General features: G+C 34.9%; 1 protein-coding gene across 1 annotated transcript; it reads left to right on the forward strand.

The window, feature by feature from the left end:
* The first annotated feature begins 8,133 nt into the window (after positions 1-8,133).
* Positions 8,134-17,330, forward strand: ATSYTF (C2 domain-containing protein). The gene is made up of 14 exons (XM_078318750.1): positions 8,134-8,608; positions 8,800-8,874; positions 9,163-9,270; positions 9,693-9,725; positions 9,816-9,905; positions 10,367-10,492; positions 10,954-11,097; positions 11,801-12,193; positions 12,395-12,529; positions 13,425-13,649; positions 13,929-14,201; positions 14,823-14,960; positions 15,498-15,791; positions 16,814-17,330. The coding sequence occupies exons 1-14, from the start codon at positions 8,417-8,419 to the stop codon at positions 17,027-17,029; spliced, it is 2,442 nt and encodes an 813-aa protein (XP_078174876.1). The 5' UTR covers positions 8,134-8,416; the 3' UTR covers positions 17,030-17,330.
* The last annotated feature ends 3,079 nt before the right edge of the window (positions 17,331-20,409 follow it).

The following is a 20,409-nucleotide window of genomic DNA, read 5'->3' on the forward strand; positions in this document are numbered from 1 at the left end:
TTGCATACACAACCTGTGCACACACTCGCCAGTATGTGTTGACCAACCGTATTCTTCCCGATCAAAAACATATTTTATTCCTTTGTGCTGGTCTGATATTACAGAGAAAAACTTTGTTGGCCCAATTACCCGTCTTCTTAAAAACTGCATAAAGAATCCCCAGTTCTCACCATCCTCTTTCTGAACAATTGCAAACGCCAAAGGCAACAACTGGTTCTCAGCAACATATGCACATGCTATCAGTAGCCTCCCCTCGTAACGGCCAGACATGAAGCATGCATCAATGCTGATAACGGGTCTGATGAATGGCACAGCTTGGATACAAGGACCAAAAGCCCATGCTATGCCCTTGAATTGTTGAACTCCCTCTATTAGTACTCCATTACTGTCATAAATGGGGCCATGCCACCGCTGAAATACAGTGCCAACATTTGTACTTGCCATGGCCTGGAGCAATGGTGCCAGATAGTTGTATGAATCCTTCCAACTACCGAATATTCTGCAAATCGCAAGTTCACGACCCCTCCACAACCTGTTATATTTTGGAATTACATGTATGTATTTGTGTCTGACGGCCATAGCCACCGCCTTGATGCTCATCGATGGGTCCAATTTAATGTCTGCCTCAATTGCATCGGCAATTAGTGATGCTGTCAGATTTGAATGGTCTGTCCTTGTGGACGCAGACTTGCATGTATGAGGTGATTCACACTTTTTAATTATCCATGCTTCCCCCGAACCCGCAGGGGTTGCATAAAGGCGAAACTCGCAACGAGGGGCATTTTTGCATATCACAACCAATCTTTTTGATTCCCTTTTTTGTAATATACATTCCCAGTTGCCGTGAACATGAGTCTCATGGATTTTCTTTACAAGTTCATCTATGTTGGTATAAAGTTGCCCTGGGGCAAGTTCACGATTGTATACAACACGAGAACCAAAGAAACTAATGTCAGCCTCTTCAAAAGCTGTGGTATCATTGAATGTGGCGACAGGATGCCTATTCCCTCGACCCCTGATTGGGAATTTTTCTTCCCTGGACAAACCTGGTACATTTGCATCACCATCTGATAAGTCATCAGATTCCCAAATTCCTTGGTATTCATCTCCAGTTTCCATTTCTCTTTCCGGTATGGCATCAATAGCATCAACATCAATATTAGTATCATTTCGATTAACGGATAACTGTATTGGTACTGACTCTAGTATAGCTGGAAATGTAGGGATTATGGGTGCCTGTTTGGGTGGTGGTGGTGGTGGTACAACTTCAGTAAACTCACGGGAGTTATGGTACCCCGGGTTGTCATAACAGGGACTGTGGTACCCCTGGTTGTCATGAGGGGAGTGGTGGTACCCCTGGTTGTCATGAGGGGAGTGGTGGTACCCCTGGCTGTCATAAGCCGAATTGTCATAACCTGAAGGTCCAGCAGGGGGAGCCCTAGAAGGTCCATCCCCAGCCGCACTAAAAGGTCTAGCCCCGGCCTGGGGAACCCTCCTGGAATATAAGTCTATCATCGCGACCCCCCTAGACTCAAATTGTTGGTACACAGCCTTCCACAACTCCTCATCTGTTATAGGAAAACTCACAAAGTAAGGTTTACCCGCCCCAGCCCGTTGTGTGTCAATTCGGGTAGCCAATTCTAAGTCATACCGGTTGGGGTTTACACCAGTCTTTTCGTATGCTAGTTGCTTAAGTTCAATAAATGTGGTTCTTTCATTAACCTGCAAGCCGAATGAGGCATCTTTCGAGTAATACACGCCCTCTACACCCTTAGTTAGCTTACCGCCCATGTACAGTGCAACCAACATTTTTTCTTTAACAAACTACATTTAAAAAAAAAATTCATAAGAATTACAGTATAATAGATTCATTATTTTTTGCAATTTAAGTTAATTATAATATTAATTAAAGACTAATTTATAGTATTTACATACTGCGGGTATAATAATTATTAATTAAAAATTAAACAGAAAATAATTAAATAAAAAATAAAATACCTGTAGCAATCGCCTCTAAATCGCCTAAAATCGCTTCAAAATCGCCAAAATCGCTCTCTCTTTCTTCTCTGTGGTTTAACAAATGAGACTGTGTGCTGGAGAGAGAGAGAAAGCGTGCTTATATGACAGCTAGCGGACCGCCAGGGATACTGGCGGTCTGGTCCCTAGTGGACCGCCCAAGCTGTCAGAACTTGAAATTTAAAATTTTAATAAAGGCCAAGTCCTTAATTTTTTGACAAATACCCCAAATACCCTAAACAAAAAAAAAACTAAAACTTCACAAATGAAAATATTAAGAAAAAATCAGATCTCTAAAAAAAAAAAAAAAAAAAAAAAAAAATAGTGGACCGCCAGGGATCGTGGCGGTCCGCTATAGAAGTGGACCACCAGCAACCCTGGCGGTTTGGTTATATTTGAAAAAAATCAGATTTTGAGGTTATTTTTGTAAAAAACTTTTTTTTTTGGGTTATTAATAAAAATGGCCGGGGGCGGACCCAGGATTTTCGTCAGGGAAGGGCAAAAAAATATCGAATCGGATTTAAATAGCTTATCGGATTTAAACCCATTAATTAATTGAGTACTCGATAAAAAAATAATGTTTTGACTTATTTTTTCAACACCTTGACTTATAATTTCTGATTCTATAACTTATAATTAATATTACCAATCATAATTCAAAAAAATTATTTTGATTTTAACACTAAATTTAACCCGAATTACAACTCAAACACTCAAAGGGGGGCAAAAAAATTTCCACGGAGGGGCAGAGTCAACCGGTACCAATAAATCACTACTAAAACTCGAAATCCAGGGAGGGGCGGCTAACCCCCCTGTGCTACAGTAGATCCGCCCCTGCCCACTGTGCTATACTGGTATTTAATGGCTCAATATTAATACCAAGCAGAACACTTTGTTAATCCAAATCTGTAATGTGAGATAGCCATTTAAGAGTATGTTAAATGGAGTGATTCTATAATTATACAAGTAACTAGCTAATTGAATATAACCTTCAAAAAATAAACTAGCTAATTAATTGAATATATAAGTTGATGTAGTGAAGCTTTCATTAGCAGATTGAGTGAATGTAAAAAATTTATTGTTAATTTGAAACTGACATCGACCACGTCTTGTGTATTTTTCTGATTTCAGTGTTGTGTCCAAATAAATCTGCTGTTGCTTGGACCTTTTACAAAGGCCACGAAAGCTATATTTGGTAGAGCTATAAAAAAAATCAATTAATTTTAATACGTTAATTTTTTATTATTTTTTTATCGTTTGATTTATACTAAATTAATTATAAATTTTTATAAATTTGACATGTAAATACATCACTCATTAAGTAGATCACTTTCAACGGTTTAAATTTGTTATTTAAAGTCATTTTGATATAATTGAGAGTTAAGTTCGCCAAAGAATATTCAATGTAGTGTTTTGCAAATGGACCGGTCTGGTTCAAACCTCCACGGTCCGGATTAGGCAGGTTAGATTTGGAGGGGATGGCCCAAACCCGTGCCATGACCCATGGTCCCGATCAGGTCTAGTCCGATGGGTCCGGGTTGGTTCGGTCTGATGTTTTTTTTATCAATTGTTTTAAAATAAAACAAATTTTGGTCCGGATTAGCCCGGGTTAGTCTGGATTGGTTCGAATTAGTATGGTCTGGTTCGATCCGATCCAAGTTATTCGTAGTCCGAGCTACAACGATCTACGAGATTTGAACCGGTCGAGCTAGTACGGTTTCAGTGTAGAAAACCAATCCAAATTTGGACTAGACTTGTTCCGTGATTCCGATCCGAATTAATCCAGATCAGTCTCGCCAGTGGTCCGGTCTAGATCTGAACCGACCATTTTTTTTCAACACTCTAATTTAGTGAGCTTAAGAACACCCTAGTTCTACTCTATGTATTAAAGAAGGAAAAAAACGACTAATCATAAAATGGATTAATTACCAGATAATGAATTCCTTTGTCCGTGTCATTTTTCATGCATATAACATGCCTAACATTATTATACTTCTACAAAATTGTTAGACCTTTTGTGGCCAATGAAGATAAAATAAAGCAGCATTACAGTATACGCAGCTTACTAATTAGGGAGGAGTTAACAAATCTAAGCTTTCTAATTGGAGGAGGAGGTTTTCTAATTCGGTGCGTCGAGTCGTTTATAGGCTTTTAGTCTTATAACAATATAGGAGGAGAGGCTGGAAACTTATATTAAAGGGGAAATTAGTTTCATGACACTCCAAAATTGTTAATTTAGAAAAATGTCACCTCAAAGTTTTTCTTTTGCTAAATGTCACTCTAAATCTAAATCTCATATATTAAGAAAAATGCCACCCTATACAAATTATTTTACATTTGTATTAAAAAATAAACATAATATGTTGTATTTTGAGTAGTATTTTCGTATATTCCAAAAATATCCTTACCCTTTCATTTCTACCCCTCACCCTTTCATTTCATATATTATGCTTACCAAAGGGTTCCGTTGGTGAGCAGTGTAAGAGATGGCGGTGAGAACTCCCCACACGCCTGGGATCTGTAAGGGTTCATCGGCCAACTTTTGCGCAACATCACGAATCTCTTCTTCGATGATGCACAAGCATTTAGGAATTCGCAGGGATTCCTCGCCCAGGCTACTGCTGTTTGATTCCTGTGCCGAGGCCACCGCCATTTCACAAAGGTTCTGACCAAATCGCCATGTCAACTCCTAGCTTTAAAATCGGGAGACACAGACAGACAAGCGGGACCAACCACTTTTGCTCTAAAAAACGATGTTTCTTCAAACCTTGAAAACAAAGATTTACCAAAAGGTTTTTTTTCCCTTCTCGGCTTCAAATCAAAATAACTGCTTATTATCCCACTCAAAATAATTTCTCTATGTTTTGTTTTGTAAGACTATTGTGTTTCTTCCCTTCCCAGCTTCAAATCAAAATAACTGCTTCTTGTATTCGTTTCAAAAAGAAATTTAGATCAAGGTTATTTTAGTAACTTCAATATATTATGTTTATTTTTTCATATAAATGTATAATAATTTGTATAAGGTGGCATTTTTCTTAATATATAAGATTTGGAGTGGCATTTAGCAAAAGGAAAACTTTGAAGTGACATTTTTCTAAATTCACTATTTTGAGGTGGCATGAAACTAATTTTCCCTGTATTAAAACTATAAAATTTGTTACTGGCACACAATGCAATTTAAATTTTCTATAATGGACAAAATTACACTTCAGGAACAATTACTTATTTTGTTCCTTCAATAAGTAAACTTTTTAGTGTTTATATGTTTTTTTAAGGTACTTTCTTAACCTATTTATTCTATTTCGAAATTTTTATTAATATCCAATAAAATAATAAATTTCAGATTCTACCCATTCTTGCAAAGGATTTCAAAAATTACCCAAACTGATTAAAATCTCATCAGTTTTTCAACTTCTTTTTGATTATTTTCTCATTGCCCAAATAGGTCAAAATCTCACCGGTTCAAGAATTGGGACCAGTGAGATTTCGACAGATTTCAAGAAAAAAAACCGGTGAGATTCTCACCGGTTTTATGTGTGTATGTTTTTTTTAAACATATATTTTTTTATTTTTTGTATTGAAATATTAGAAATGTTTAATATTTTTTTAAAATAGATGAAATGCAATATAATTTGATTTATAGAAAGATTGCGACAAATAATCCAGATTAACATTTTTCAGGCCGAATTTTTCGCGGCTGTAAGAAAAATTAATATATTTCTTTATGTGTTATTGAAAAAAAATAAAAATACTTGGATTCTGAGTTATTGATACTGGTTCAAAAGACACTTCTAAGTAAATACATAAAATATTGTCTTTCTAGTACATTTAATTTCTAAAAAGGTGTATCTATTTTTGAAAAAGAACAAAAAATTTAAATTATTTAATGATTGTTATTAAAAAAAATAGGAGAATAGAAGGTTTATGTGGAAATAGTTAGGGCCCACTTCATTCTTAATTAAGTCGAAAGAATGAGTAAAGATACAAATTTCAGCGCTCAAAAACTCAATTGGTGCGCTTAATATAGCACGCCCCTAAATATTGCCTCCGGATCCTCTACAACCGAATAGGTACTGAATTGAATACGACTAGTCCAGCTTTAGATAAAATGAAACTGTAAGTTATCGTAGAGGATGCGGACTCTACAAGAGAGGGATCTAAATAAGTCACGGTGTAATCGGATATGTCACGGCATGGTATGACACGATACGTGTATCGGTCTCATAGCATGATCATTCAGTGATCGGACCATCTTTTAAAAATTTAGCATGATACGGCACAACACACGAAAAATTCAATCACATAACGACACGACACAACACATGGTCACACGAATCACTTGTAATTAGGACCGTTAGATGGTGATTGAATAGTGAATTTTGAATAAACTAACCTACATTATAGAAAAAAATAAATTAAAAGTGACTCAACATGACAAACATGATCAGTTATATTCGAATACGTCACATATGATCACGGTGTAACTAACGTTCCGTGATCATTCTTTCAAATTTAGTTGAATTGACTGAAAATTATTGCAAATTATGATTATTGTTAGTTTATTAATACATACAATCATAATTTGCAACAATCCTACAATCATGTCTTAGTTAAAAAATACGATCGAAATAAATGACAAAAAAAGCTGCTACGATAATAAATAAAATATCTAAAATAATTAGTCGCTCAAAATTCTTATTTAAGAAAAAGAACATTTTCAACTCAGGGCTTGATCTTAAATTGTAGGATATGTAATCGATTATGATAGTTTAGCATTCCAAATCCATGAAATACTCAGAATGTATACTACTTATAATTCTAGAACTATGTTTTGACTTTTAACAGCCGACCAATAAATATAAATGTTCCTATTCTAGAACATGTACAATAATCTCAGTCAAATTATTCGTTATACTTATTCACATGCAATTTAATCAAATAAATAAAAAAATGATTTGTTAAATGTTAAGCGTATCAAGGACCAGAATGCAGTCGTACAGGGTTAAACTATTATCTGAATATGGATCTCGGTTAGGGGTGTAAACTGTAAACAGATCGGATATTATATGATTTTATCCGAATCCGAATATGAAAAATTACTTAAATTATCTGATCCGTATTTGTATCAGAGACTATTCGTATCCGTATCCGTATCCGAAAAATTATAACGCTTAAGGATACAGTAAGACTTTTAACTATCCGTATCTGACCGTTTACACTTTTAAATTACAACAAATGTGCTATATGTTTTTAAATTGATTTATTAAATTGCATATTGTACCAATAATTTATTAAATTGTATATAGATATACATTTTATGAACAATATAACACTATGACATAATTAGTGACTAATATTTTAATAATATAATAGATATTTATTAAACCAACAAGCTAATTATGAAAAATATCTGTATCCATCCGATATCCAATCCATATCTGTATTTGTATCCGAAAAATTATAACGGATGCAGATACAGTAAGACCACTATCTGATCCATATCTGACCGTTTACACCCCCTAATCTTGGTGCAATTCTACAGGGCAATGCAGAATTGCAGATGAATAGTGTATTGCAGAGTAGAACTATAGTGATAATTTTTTTAGTTTAAAATCTATCGTGTTGTTTGAAACAACGAACTTCTTTGAAACTAACCAATTTCATAAGTTATTGCATTTACATATTAAATTTATAATTTTAGTATAAAATTAATTTTAAAATATTTTTTTATTGTTTGACTTTATATTAAATTAATTTAAAATTTTATAAAATTTACGTATAAACATACAACTCGTAAAATAAATAAATTAATAATTTAAATTTATTATTTAAAACTAATTTGATAAATTATAAACATAAATTTACTAATATATATATGGTGCATAAAAAAATACGTGTCGGACACGCGCGACCAAGACACCCCAGTGAACGGTCAAAAGTCAAAACAAATATTCAAAGAGGGAACGGACTCTGCTGCTTCTCTTATAGAAAAGCAGGTCCTGCTTTTTCCGTAGACTTGACTTTGTCCACTTGGCTGGCGAGAGCGACTCTTCTCTTCTTTCATCTTTGTTTTCTCTTTTCATCACATCCAGGGCCAGTGCTGTCCTGTCCTGTCCTGTCCTTTACCTTTACTTTACCTCCAATTAAACATATTATTATACCTAATATAATTTGCTTCTTCTTTCCTTCTCGTATTCTAGAAAAGCGATACTCTTAAATTTTTAATCGATCTAGAAGTTGGGTTTCTAGAAACTCGTGGGGCAATTGGAAAATTTAGTTTATGCAGGGAAATTGATATAATGATATAAGATTCGATTCTTTTGTCCGACTATTGGATAAGCATCTCTTCTATTTTCTCTGTTTTTCAACAAGCTACAGTGCCAGAGAGAGAGAGAGAGAGATGGTGAAAAAGCGGAATCGGCCATTGATCAGGGCGAAGGAGGCTGTTTCTCTGATAAACCAGGTGATGTATGATAGGCCTCTCGTGCCATTTCTGATACCCTTGTTTCTCTTCGCGTGGGCCCTCGAGCGCTGGCTCGTTCCCTTCTCCAACTGGGTTCCCCTAGCAGCCTCCGTCTGGGCCACTATTCTGGTATCTTGCTTTTTCTTTCTTTATTTGGATATAGTACTTAATTCTTTCTCTATATTTGTTTGTTGTCACAATGGTTTGAGATTTCATTGGTTAATTTGTTTATCAAAAAAGCTAATGAGAAATATTGATTATTCTTTTGCTTGAAATTGAAAGGCATTAACTGGAACTTTTTTGTGTAATTGTTTTACCAGTATGGGAAGTTTCAGCGGCAGATCCTAATAGAGGATTTGAATTCAAAATGGGAGCGTCTCATCTTATTCACAGCAGTATGTTTCATTTTTTTTTATGTTCTTGTTTAGTGACTAATTGCACAATTTGGTTAAAGTTGACTAAATTGCGTGGTAATCATGCCATGGTTGACTTGTAGAGGGTTAGTGTCAAAGCAAGCTCTGAGTAAATTTAATTGGGTCATATTGTTGCTTTCACCACTCAATTTCTTTCTTAAATTAGTTGCACAAATTACCTTTGCTCAAGAAAGGAAAAAAAAAGAGTGGAAGTAGAAGGATTAAATTGGAATGTTGTCTTTTACAATTTTATGCATATTTCTTTTGAAGCCTACTACACCAATAGAGCCATGCGCATGGATTAACAAGCTATTTATGGAAATATGGCCTAACTACTTTGAGCCTAAGCTCTCCAGGACATTGTTCTCTACTGTTGAGGTAAATATCTCGGGTTTAACGAAACACATTTGGTGTGCTTGCTTGTTAAATTTTTCAAATTGTCATCTGTTATCTGTCGTATTAGAGATAGGATTGATTTCATGTGTATCCTGCAGAGGCCAAAATATAGCATTGTACCTTTAAATACATGTATGTCTAACAAGGAATATAAATACTTTGGTTCCAAATTATAAGGAAGTATTATCAAACTTCTATTGTCATTTTTATCTCTATATTAGAGATGAAGAAACGAGTACTAGTTGTTATTTTTGAGAAGAGAGGTGTAATTTGGATAAACTTCGTGCTTTATATTGTCAGATATTCTAAGTTTTGTGGAAGGGTATATGTGAATTTATGGTAGTTTGTAGGAGTACGTATGATTACTTCAATAAAGTATTCCCTATTTTCATATTTGATCACAGAGGCGCCTGAAGAATAAGAGACCCAAACTAATTGTAAGTAACTTTTTACTATCATTTTGAAATTAATCCAACTTTTTTTGTGTTTACAAAGCAAAAAATTTACTGTTACTGTTATTATCTCAGGAAAAGATAGAATTGCAAGAGTTAACATTGGGCACCTGCCCTCCAGCCTTAGGTCAGAATGGCGTCCACTGGATTACTGCAAATGAACAGGTTGGGTTCATTTCATTTCTTATTGAAAATTAAAAATTGGTTTTTATTACAACAACAACAACACCAAGCCTTTAGTCCCAAACAAGTTTGGGGTAGGCTAGAAATGAAACCCAATCATAGTCACAATGTGAAGTAAAAATTGGGTTTTATTAAACCCCATAATTTTATTACATTTGCAAATGGTACCCAATAATGTTTGTGCTTGTGCATCAACCACATGTCGTACTTTTTGGTTGATGCAATTTTCTTTTAACTCATAACCAAAAAGTATGGTGTAGTCAAGGAAAAAAAAAATTAAACAAAAGCTCATTGATCAAAACTTGGAACCTGGGAACCAGTTCCTATATTTGCTTGAATCCCATCAGAAGTAGAATATATTTGTCAATAATTGTATAAATATGGGACCTTTGTTTATATGTTAAGTTAAACGAGTATTCATTTCTTTTAAATGCAATTCACAGCCGGTGCTGAGAATGGGGTTTGGTTGGGACACAAATGAGATGAGTGTGATGTTTTCAGCAAAGCTTGCAAAGCCCCTCACAAGCACGGCCCGCATTGTCATAAATAGTGTCCACATCAAAGGAGATGTAAGCCCTCCTTTATACTTTTGTTTCTCCATTTTTATTTTGGGCTTAATATAAGACACAAATATAATGTCCAGCGAAGTTGATAACTTGCATATGCTACTGTTTCCAATAATCAATACTAAAAGGTGAAACCAGTTGAACGTAGCGTGCTTAGATAAATGAGGGATAAATGACAGTAGAACCTGAATATTAGCTTCTGTTCAATATATGGATAGAAGGTGTTTAACAGAACATTTGGGTTCGAAACCCAGATGGGGGAAATCCTTTGTTGTATTACAAAGGTATTAAATAGTTGGGTGGCTTGACCTCCAACCTTTACTAAAAAAAAAGAAAAATAATAAATGACATAATGTGATTGTACAAATAAAGAAAAAAAAATCCAAATTATGTCAGATTATTATCTCTTTTTAATTGAATAAATCTTTTTAATATGGAAAAATTTGATATATTTCACTTTGAAGTTGCTACTGAGACCTATACTTGACGGTCAAGCGATTCTCTATTCATTCGAGTCAGCTCCTGAGGTCAGAATTAATGTTGCATTTGGAGGCGGCAATGCGCAATCTCTTCCATCCACTGAATTCCCCGGTGTTTCTTCATGGTTGGTATGTTCCTTCTTAACAGTTTTATTTTGTAATTTCTTTTTCGGATTTAGTTGGTGTGTTGGGAGAATAGTAAGGGAACCTGTATCCAAATTCGCATGCTCTGAGATATCTCAAGCTTTGAGTTGATCTGTGGAAATTCCGGACCATTCAAATCCTTTCTGCACGAATCTCAAAGCACAATAATACTGGACCCCTGCATTCCGAATAGGCACCGAAAAAAATTTGGCCCAGCTTTAGATAAACTGAAAAGTTTGAAGGTAAGCACAGGTAAATTGTAGGGGGTGGAGAGCTTTATGCACTCAATTGTCTGGATGGTGCTCACTTTAGGGGAGTACTGTGTGGTTGGTTGGGGGAGGGGGGGGGGGGGGTTGATTTCATGGGACCTCTATGCCTCATATCATCCTGAAAAGCATGGAGGTGACCCATGCTTGACTCAAACTTATCAAAAAGTAATCAAACTACCCTCTTGCCTCCATTCACTTAATGGCAAACAAATAGGGAGGTATACTTTGGAAATTCTATTGGGAAATGGAGAAATTTTTGCTTTCAACTGATACTTTGTAATATAAATATATAATTCTCATTATTCTAGGGGCATGCCTGATGCTTTTAGGTTGTTGGCAGTGCTTCCTCTAACACTTCATTTAGTGTTATTTTTTTATATAAAGTAATGAATGATGCATAGGAAATTGAATCTAATCAGGTTAAGCTACTATCGGAAACAATTACAAAGCTAATGGTAGAGCCACGTCGCCTCTGCTTCACTTTGCCACCAGTCAACTTGCGCAAGAAGTCAGTTGGTGGCACGGTCTCAGTTACTGTAATATCAGCTGCCAACCTGAGAAGCAATGACACAAGAAGCAATGGCAATGGAAGTCCTTTGAGGTCAAGTAGTATAACCCCCTTACAGACAGTTGTTGAAGTAGAAATTGGCGAGTTAATGCGAAAAACGAGGATGGGCGAGGGTTCAAATCCTACATGGGATTCCACATTTAATATGGTTTTGCATGGGGAGTCTGGTTCCATAAAATTTACATTGTATGAACTGGATTCAAGTGGTGTCAGGTTCAACTACCTGACCTCCTGTGATATAATGGTACGTTCTCTCTCACAAGTTTCTTATAAAATATTATAGAAATATCATGTGAATAAACTAGTATTACCAGTGTTTTGAGAATATCAGAGGCATTATTTCTTTAATATGTCATCCATAATAATTCCCGTGAGTTTTGTTCAATATCAACCTGTGGTGCTTTTATTTTATTTTATAATTTATTTAGCATTTTCTTTTGGGCAGATGAAGTACATGGAGGATGATTCGACGGTATTCTGGGGAATAAGTAACAATGCTGGGGTGGTGGCAAGACATGCTGAGGAGGTTGGAAAATCAGTTGAAATGGTGCTTCCTTTCGAGGATGATAACATGGGAGAGGTAGGGGTGTTTATTGGATCCGGTTTATATTGTTTTCAACCGAACTGATAAATTTTGGATGAAATGGTTTGGCCATTGGTTTAAATGGTGTTTGGTTGAATTTTTGAATTACTTCGGTTTTCTATATTTTGTTTGGTTTAATCTCTCTTATTTCGGTTCAACTAAACAAACCGAAATTTGCTTGATATTTACTTGAATTACTTCGGTTCAATCTCTCTTATTTCGGTTTGAATGATATATATCTTGATATATATTTCTATGATTATTCAATGTATTTGTGTATGTATTGAGTTTTGATCTTTTGAAATTTAATCTCTCTTATTTCGGTTCAACCAAACAAATCCAAATTTACTTTGGCTTCTTTTTGGTTCGGTTCTTATTTGGTTGACAAGTTTAATTCGGTTGGTTCAGTTAAATCTTTTAAAACCAAATAAAATTTTGGTTTGACTATTTTAATTTGGTTTTAACCGAACCAACCGTTTGAACACCCCCTAGGGAGTGGTAGCTTTGTATAATTTTCTCTGTCTGACAGTTGGCAGTGTAAATATACTAGTAGATCAAATTTTGCATTTTTTAGAATTTTTTTTACTATTTTTTTGGGTAGGTAAAAAAATCACTACTTTTGAATGGTCTAGAATCTTTAGATCGAGTGATTTTCTGCCTATCCAAAAAAATAACAAACAAAATTCTAAAAAATGTAAAATTAGTTTGCAAGTAAATTTTCATACGGAAATCATGCTGATTTGGTCAAATAAAATATTTGAACTCGGAAAACGAAAATATTGATCCATAGTACGGAACAATCCGCGATATGCATGGTACCATAGCCTCACTATAATTTTCTTTGGACCAACAACATGCTATAACATATATAATATTTTTTTTTTTATGACAGTTGGCAGTGAGCCTAGTTGTTAAAGAATGGCAATACTCTGACGGGTCAACCAGTGTTAACAACCCTGTTGTGGCCAGGCCGTTGCAACCGTCCATTCACAGTTCACTGTCGCACCAGTTCCGCACTGGCAGGAGGCTAAAAGTAACTGTGGTCGAAGGAAGAAATCTCTCTATAAAAGAAAAATCTGGGAGATGTGACCCTTATCTCAAGCTATACTATGGAAAAGTTAGTTTAGTTCTTATTTGAGTAAATTCACAAATGTTTCATTATGTATCACCAATTTCCTCCTTTTATCTACAAGGTTCAAAGTTCAAATATGGCACCTGAAGCTTCAAAGTTGCATTGTGCCCCTTAATCTTTATAATCTGTGCTTAAATTAGGTTTTCAGTGCTTAAATTGAAACTGTGTTTTGGTGCTGATTTGTATAGATGAATTATCAGGAAAGAAAAAATAAATAATGCAATCCTGAATACTTAACTATAAATTTGGTTTCCTCCTATTTAGGCTGTGTACAGAACAAAAGTGCAATCTCACACCGAAAATCCTGTATGGAACCACTCGGTTGAGCTAGATGAAATAGGTGGGGGTGAGTATTTGAAAATTAAATGCTTCAACGCCGATAGATTCAGCGATGATAACACTGGGAGCGCACGTGTTGCCCTGGATGGGATTGCAGAGGGTGCCAGTAGGGATGTATGGGTCCCACTTGAGAAGGTCAGCTCAGGAGAGATCAGGCTCAAATTAGAGTTCCTCAAGACTGAAGAAACTGATGCAAAGGTATGCTTATAAAATTTTGCAAGAAAAATTGCTTGATGCAGTTCAATTTCGTAATTATAGTTTGGTTGTGTCCATCATCTGGTTGCTTATTTAAGGTTTAGGAGAAACATGAATATATGACCCAGTAACATTAAATTTTGATTATCAGTACTGTACTTTTTTTTAAAACCTTCGCAGAAGCTGCTAAGTCATCAGCACTGTACTTGCTGACCTAAAATAATAACTTTTGGTAGAGATCTGCTGGTATGAGCAGGGGTGGAACTAGAAAATTTAGATTGGGGGGCTGGAACATAAAATTCATAATATGAATATGTGGCCACTAGAATATGAACCCAAGTCTTCACAAACACAAAATGAAATTCTAACCGCTAGGCTACAAGCACACATTTATCATTTTATTAGTGGGGGTGAGCTCTATAAAAACTTACAAAAAGAAAAAAATTCGATTAAATTTCAATATACATGATTCATTTTTATCCTAGATTGACTTGTGATCCGCCCCTGGGTCTGAGGTTAATTAGCTAGTCTATCGACATCATTATACATAGAAATGATCATTTACCTACATAGCAATAAAACATTGTATTGTTCTTGATTGAGTGTTTGATGTATAAGTATCAGTGGTCAAGTGGACGGTACGGGAACAGGTGGGTCGAGCTTGTAATAATTGAAGCCAAGGACTTGGTTGCAGCTGATATAAGTGGCACTAGCGATCCTTTTGTCAGAGTACAGTACGGAAATGCCAAGCAGCAAACTAAGGTCTGCTCTTTATCAAGGAGAAATTACTAATAAAATAATACTGTTGGTTTTTTTATTTGTTATAATTCACCTGTTCCCGTGTAAGAGTTCTTCAAATATCATGCACACAATACAAAGAGTTTCACCTGTTTCTTCCTCTACTAGTTTGTCCCAAAGCAAAAAGTAAAAAAAGAGAACATTAGTAAACGTGAGAAGTCCCTGTAGTCATGGGTGGAGCCATTAGATAGGGATGGAGGTCAATCATTATACTTTTAAATTATATAAAAAATCATGTACAAGTCCAAATTTTTTAAAAATGAATGGGGTCAATTGGCCCCATTCCCTCAACATGGATCCCGCCCCTGCCTGTAGTACCACTTTTGTCGCTTATGTAAAGATAAATAGGTGATAATTAGATTGGGTGACTTTTCATTAGACGATATTTCCGGTGTTTTGTAGTGATGCTTGTATACTTATGCTTTGTTGCAGTGTATTGCTATATTTCATTCTGTAAGGGTATTTATAACATTTTCAAAGCATTGTTTTCACTTTCTATAGGTGATACATAAAACATTAAATCCTTACTGGAATCACACGGTACTTTTTCCTGACACGGGTAGCCAGCTGGTGCTATCTGTGAAAGACCACAATGCGGTTCTTCCCTCGGTTAGTATAGGCCAATGTATAGTAGAGTACGACAAGCTCCAGTTGAACCAGACCTCTGATCGGTGGATCCTGCTCCAAGGTGCTAAGAGCGGTCAGGTCCATGTTCAAATTACCAGGAGGTCACCTGAACTGGAGAAAAAGACAGAACTGGAGAGCACAACCAAAGCACATATGATGTCCAACCAGGTATTTCTCGATTTTTGAGACCTCAAATTGAATAAAAATTCATGCCATCTAAATAAGAGAAAAGGCACGGAAGATGGTATCAATTAATGAGTAGAACTAGGTGTTCTTAAGCTCACCAAAAACTTCAAAACCCATCAAATCGGTTTCAAATGACGAATCCGAATCGTTGGAACCTGCTTACCTTACGAGTGATGCGTCTACATGTGAAAATTTTAAATATTCGAATTAATTTAGTATAAAGTCAATCGGTCAAAATTAGAAGGTTAATAAATTAATTGTAGTGCATTCATTTTTTGAACGTTTTTTGACCGCTTGACTTTATATTAAATTAATTCGAATGTTTAAAATTTTCACATGTAGACACATCACTCGTAAGGTAGACGGATTTCAACGGTTCGGATTAATCATTTGAAATCGATTTGATGAGTTTTGGAGTTAAGCTCATCAAACACTTTGGTGAGCTTAAGAACACCCTAGTTCTACTCTCAATTAATATAGCAGAGGAGTACATGATCAGATAAACTTGTCATAAATAAGAGTTAAAATGCCTTGTGTCTTTCATGCCTCACATCCTTTATATCCGTTTTCAAAGTCCAAACAATCAATCTGAACCACTCAACATGATCTCCATATTAAAATGTGCTTGGAGACCAAATTTTGTTCTATTTTTTGGAAATTTTTTACTATTTTTTTAGATAGTTGCAAAATCATTGTTTCTTGACCATTCAATAACAGTGATTTTGTACCTATCTTAAAAAAAATAGTAAAGAATTTCCAAAAAATATAAAATTTGGTCTCCAGGCATATTTTCATATGGAAATCATGTTGAGCGTTTTGGATCGACCATTTGAACTTTGAAAACCGAGATAAAGAATGGGAGGCACGATGAAACATTTGAACCCTCCAAAGAAATTTGGTTAGTACAAAAAATATTGGACGTTGTTGGTAAATATGTAGAAACATTTCAGTGCAATCTCTATTGCTGTTTTGTTTAATTACAATTTAAATAAATTCTTGTGCAGATGAGAGAAGTGTTGAAGAAGGTGAGAGGGTTAGTGGAAGAAGGAGATCTAGATGCACTGTTGAATGGATTAACTGAAATAGAAAATGCCGAGGATGCGCAAGTGGAGTACATGGACCAACTCGAAAGAGAGAGGAGTCTATTGGTTGGTAAGATTGGCGAACTCGATCATGAAATTAATAGAACCTCTTCTACTCCAGCTAGAATGACCTATTAGGTCATGCAATTTGTATTATACTTCTGTCATAGGTTATTGTATAGTTTAATATAAGGAGTTGCAATAGCAATTTCAGTGGATTAAAACAATATTTTTGCACCAGAGATTTGGGGCCTTTGTTTTAAAGACGAATTGGGCCACATCTTAGAAAGGGTTCAGTTGGAAATAAGGCAATAGTGATTTTAGTTTCACTATAATAGGCTTGGGCTATAGTAGGCTATTTTAATACTTGTATAAATAATTTTTTCTTGTTAGAAAATAATTGTACTACAGATGGAATTAAAAAATTTGTATAAAGAAATATAGTTTTACTGTCATATATCTGTTATAGTTATGGAGGAAACATATACCAAATTCTTGAATTTAAGCAATTAAAAAAAATTTGAAGGTAGAATTAAAACATAACTTTTTTATTTGTAGAAATTAATATAAAATAATATAGGTATTAGAATGAGAATAGTGGGATTTAGATGGCATAGAAGACCTGTAAAAAGATATGGACCCTTATCTTTTTTTTTTCGGATCATTTGTGGCCTATATGTTGCAAAGTCTGTGGATTCATTCTTTAGAGCCAAAATTTGTACGGCTCCTATACAAACACATATCCTCCGCATTAACTCAATGGAATCTTGAGTTAATGAATTTTGACCGTTTGATTTTAAACAAAACTAATTTGGTCGTCTGATTTTAACACAGGACCCTTTAATATTAGTGCAGATTTAATATGCACAGATTTTAAAGTGAATCGAATGATCCAGATGAATTAACTCAAAAGATTCCCTTTTGAGGTAACGCAGAGGATACGAATTCCTTCTATACTATCTAAATCCCAGACTGTACTCATTATAATACCCTATGTTATTTAATATTAATTTCTATTAATAAAAAATTCTGGAATTGCGATATAAATATTTTGGGGAACATGAGAAACGGTCAAGAACCAAAGGATATGTACAAAACAAGTTGATTGTACCTCTCCCTTGGTTGTTGGTAATTGTCAGGCTGGATGCTTATCTTTTCCCACTAGACTCTTTCTAAATTTCTACAAACAGGACAAGAGCCTTCGAAAAACCCGAACTAATTAATACTGTGCTGTCTCAAATATAACACTATTCTGACATGAAAATTTCAATCAATCTCTCTCATTTAAATATATTTATTTAATTCTTTTCTCCTATGGGCAATTGACAACAACACCCTCAAAAGCAAATTAAGGTACGCTAGGTATTTTTTTTTTTTTTTTTTTTTTTGAGAAAAACCCGTAGAAGGTACGCTAGTGATGAGGTGGTACAGGTAACAGGGCCATATAAAGCCAGCATAGGCCCCACCTTAGACTGCCAGAATCTGCCATACCATTCTCAGCTAAACATCCAAACGCTACCTTGTAAACGCTGCTCTCAGCTTTTTTGTAACGGGTGGGGATTTTGTCCAAGAATCCGTATCGCCCCAGTTACCTCATGTGCAAGTGTCAAATCTGGGCCGTTCTTTGTACTTGGCACGAATCTCAAAGAAGAACCCTATATTTTTAGTAGGCATCAGATCGAATTTGATCCAGATGAGATTAATCTGAGCCGTATGTTTTGAGATTAATCTGAGCCGTCTGCTTTGGACAAAGTCTCATTCAAAGTCAGACTTAAACCGGCTAATTTGCATCAAAATTCGTTCAAACATTTAGATTCAATAAACCATTTAAATTTATTAAATTTTAAATATATTTGCACGAACTTCAATATAAATTGGACGTTTAGACTTTGTAGAAAACACTTTAGACAAAACTCAATCCTTTTTAACCCTTGCTACCCGGTTTCATTCATCTTACCCTAGATTTTCTGTGGCAACTACACTATCTGTGTTATATGTCTGAAACTTTAGTATCATTATTTCACTGCTACTATTATTATTATTTAATGATTTAAAAGAGAAAAGTGTATGGTTATTCAGCAAATACTATAACTGATGGGTCGTTGTTCCAATTCTACATGTATTATATTGAATGTCCTTTGATTAGTTTTTGGTACTAATAGACGCAAGACGCAAGTCACATAACAAAACAATATTTCTGAGAGCATCTTTCTATCTATCACAGGTTACAAGAAACAGGCTATCACAGCTGCACACTAGAGATATGTAGATGTAGACTAGAGTATGAGTGAGGTTGAAATGCATATTATATTGCTCTCTCTCCTGACCAAACAAAAACATTACTATCAGACAATCCTTGTATAGAGAGAGAGACAAACAGAGAGAGAGAGACGGCTGGTAGCAGAGAAAGAAAAAGAGGGGAGATATGATACGATGGAGACTTTCAAAGCATGCAACCTTTCCAATATCTCCAGCCCAAACTGCAGTCTTTTCTTTTCTGCTTTCAATAACTAGTGCATATCTGATCCCTGGCCTCCTCTCCAGTTTGCTATTAACCAGAGAAAGTTGTAATTCTCTCCTCTGAATATTTTCTTTTAACTTGTATTTACTAAATAAAGTCCAACAAAAATACCTATATACTTGGTTCAATCAGTCCTTGTTTCAATCAAAGCTGCATAAACAATTACTGAATCAAGCGCTGTTTGAGTGCCACGTGTCATTCAGACCATGCATATCATTGTTACATCATCGACACCTAACAGAATTTTCTATATGGCAATAAAAAGGATTTATATAATATAATTAGCATATTTCTTGGAAGTACAAAATATTTTTAAGTTCACAGATTTGTATAATTTATAACAGGTGTGATGAAGAGAAGATAGTCAAAATAATGTCAAAGGAGATTATATATTAAATCAATATGCTACACAACAAATTTAATACTCTATTCAAGCACTATTTGGTCAAGAAAAATATCCCATTAAAGAATTACTGTTTATACCACTTTATATATATTTTTTGTCTGGTTTGGAGAAGGCCCAAGCTCAATTAAAAGTTTCCTAATCATTTCATCCTGAACTTTTTATGGTAAAATTAAAAGCACATTGACTGTTATACCAAGCTAAATAACACAGCGACAATTGGAAAAAAAGATATGAAGAATCGAAATTTTTTGGCGTGCTGTATCGTTACTGACATGCTATGATTTTAATTTCGTATTGTGTTGTACTGTTATTAAGTTAATTTTTTATGTGCTGTAATTAAAATATCAAGGGATGATCATAGCACACAAATAGTCACGCTATGCCAAACGTGTCATAATCAAACATGATTTGCGTGACCATTTGATCATAATTTAGATTAGTTTATTTAAGATTTACCATTTGATCAAAGATCTAACGGTCCTAATTACACATAACTCTTGTGATCACGTGCCGTGTCGTGACTAGATCTTTTGTATAACGTGCTGTACCGTGCCAAATTTTTTAAGATAATCACAGCACGTGAATGGTCAT

This window comes from Carex rostrata, chromosome 17, assembly GCF_964058835.1.
Source record: "Carex rostrata chromosome 17, lpCarRost1.2, whole genome shotgun sequence".
Lineage (NCBI taxonomy): Eukaryota > Viridiplantae > Streptophyta > Magnoliopsida > Poales > Cyperaceae > Carex > Carex rostrata.

Bases quoted from the DNA above. Each gene is read 5' to 3' on its own strand.
- ATSYTF (XM_078318750.1), top strand. From the start codon at position 8,417: ATGGTGAAAAAGCGGAATCGGCCATTGATCAGGGCGAAGGAGGCTGTT. The intron at 11,098-11,800 runs GTATGTTCCTTC...GAATCTAATCAG, and splicing joins CCGGTGTTTCTTCATGGTTG to GTTAAGCTACTATCGGAAAC. The intron at 15,792-16,813 runs GTATTTCTCGAT...ATTCTTGTGCAG, and splicing joins CACATATGATGTCCAACCAG to ATGAGAGAAGTGTTGAAGAA.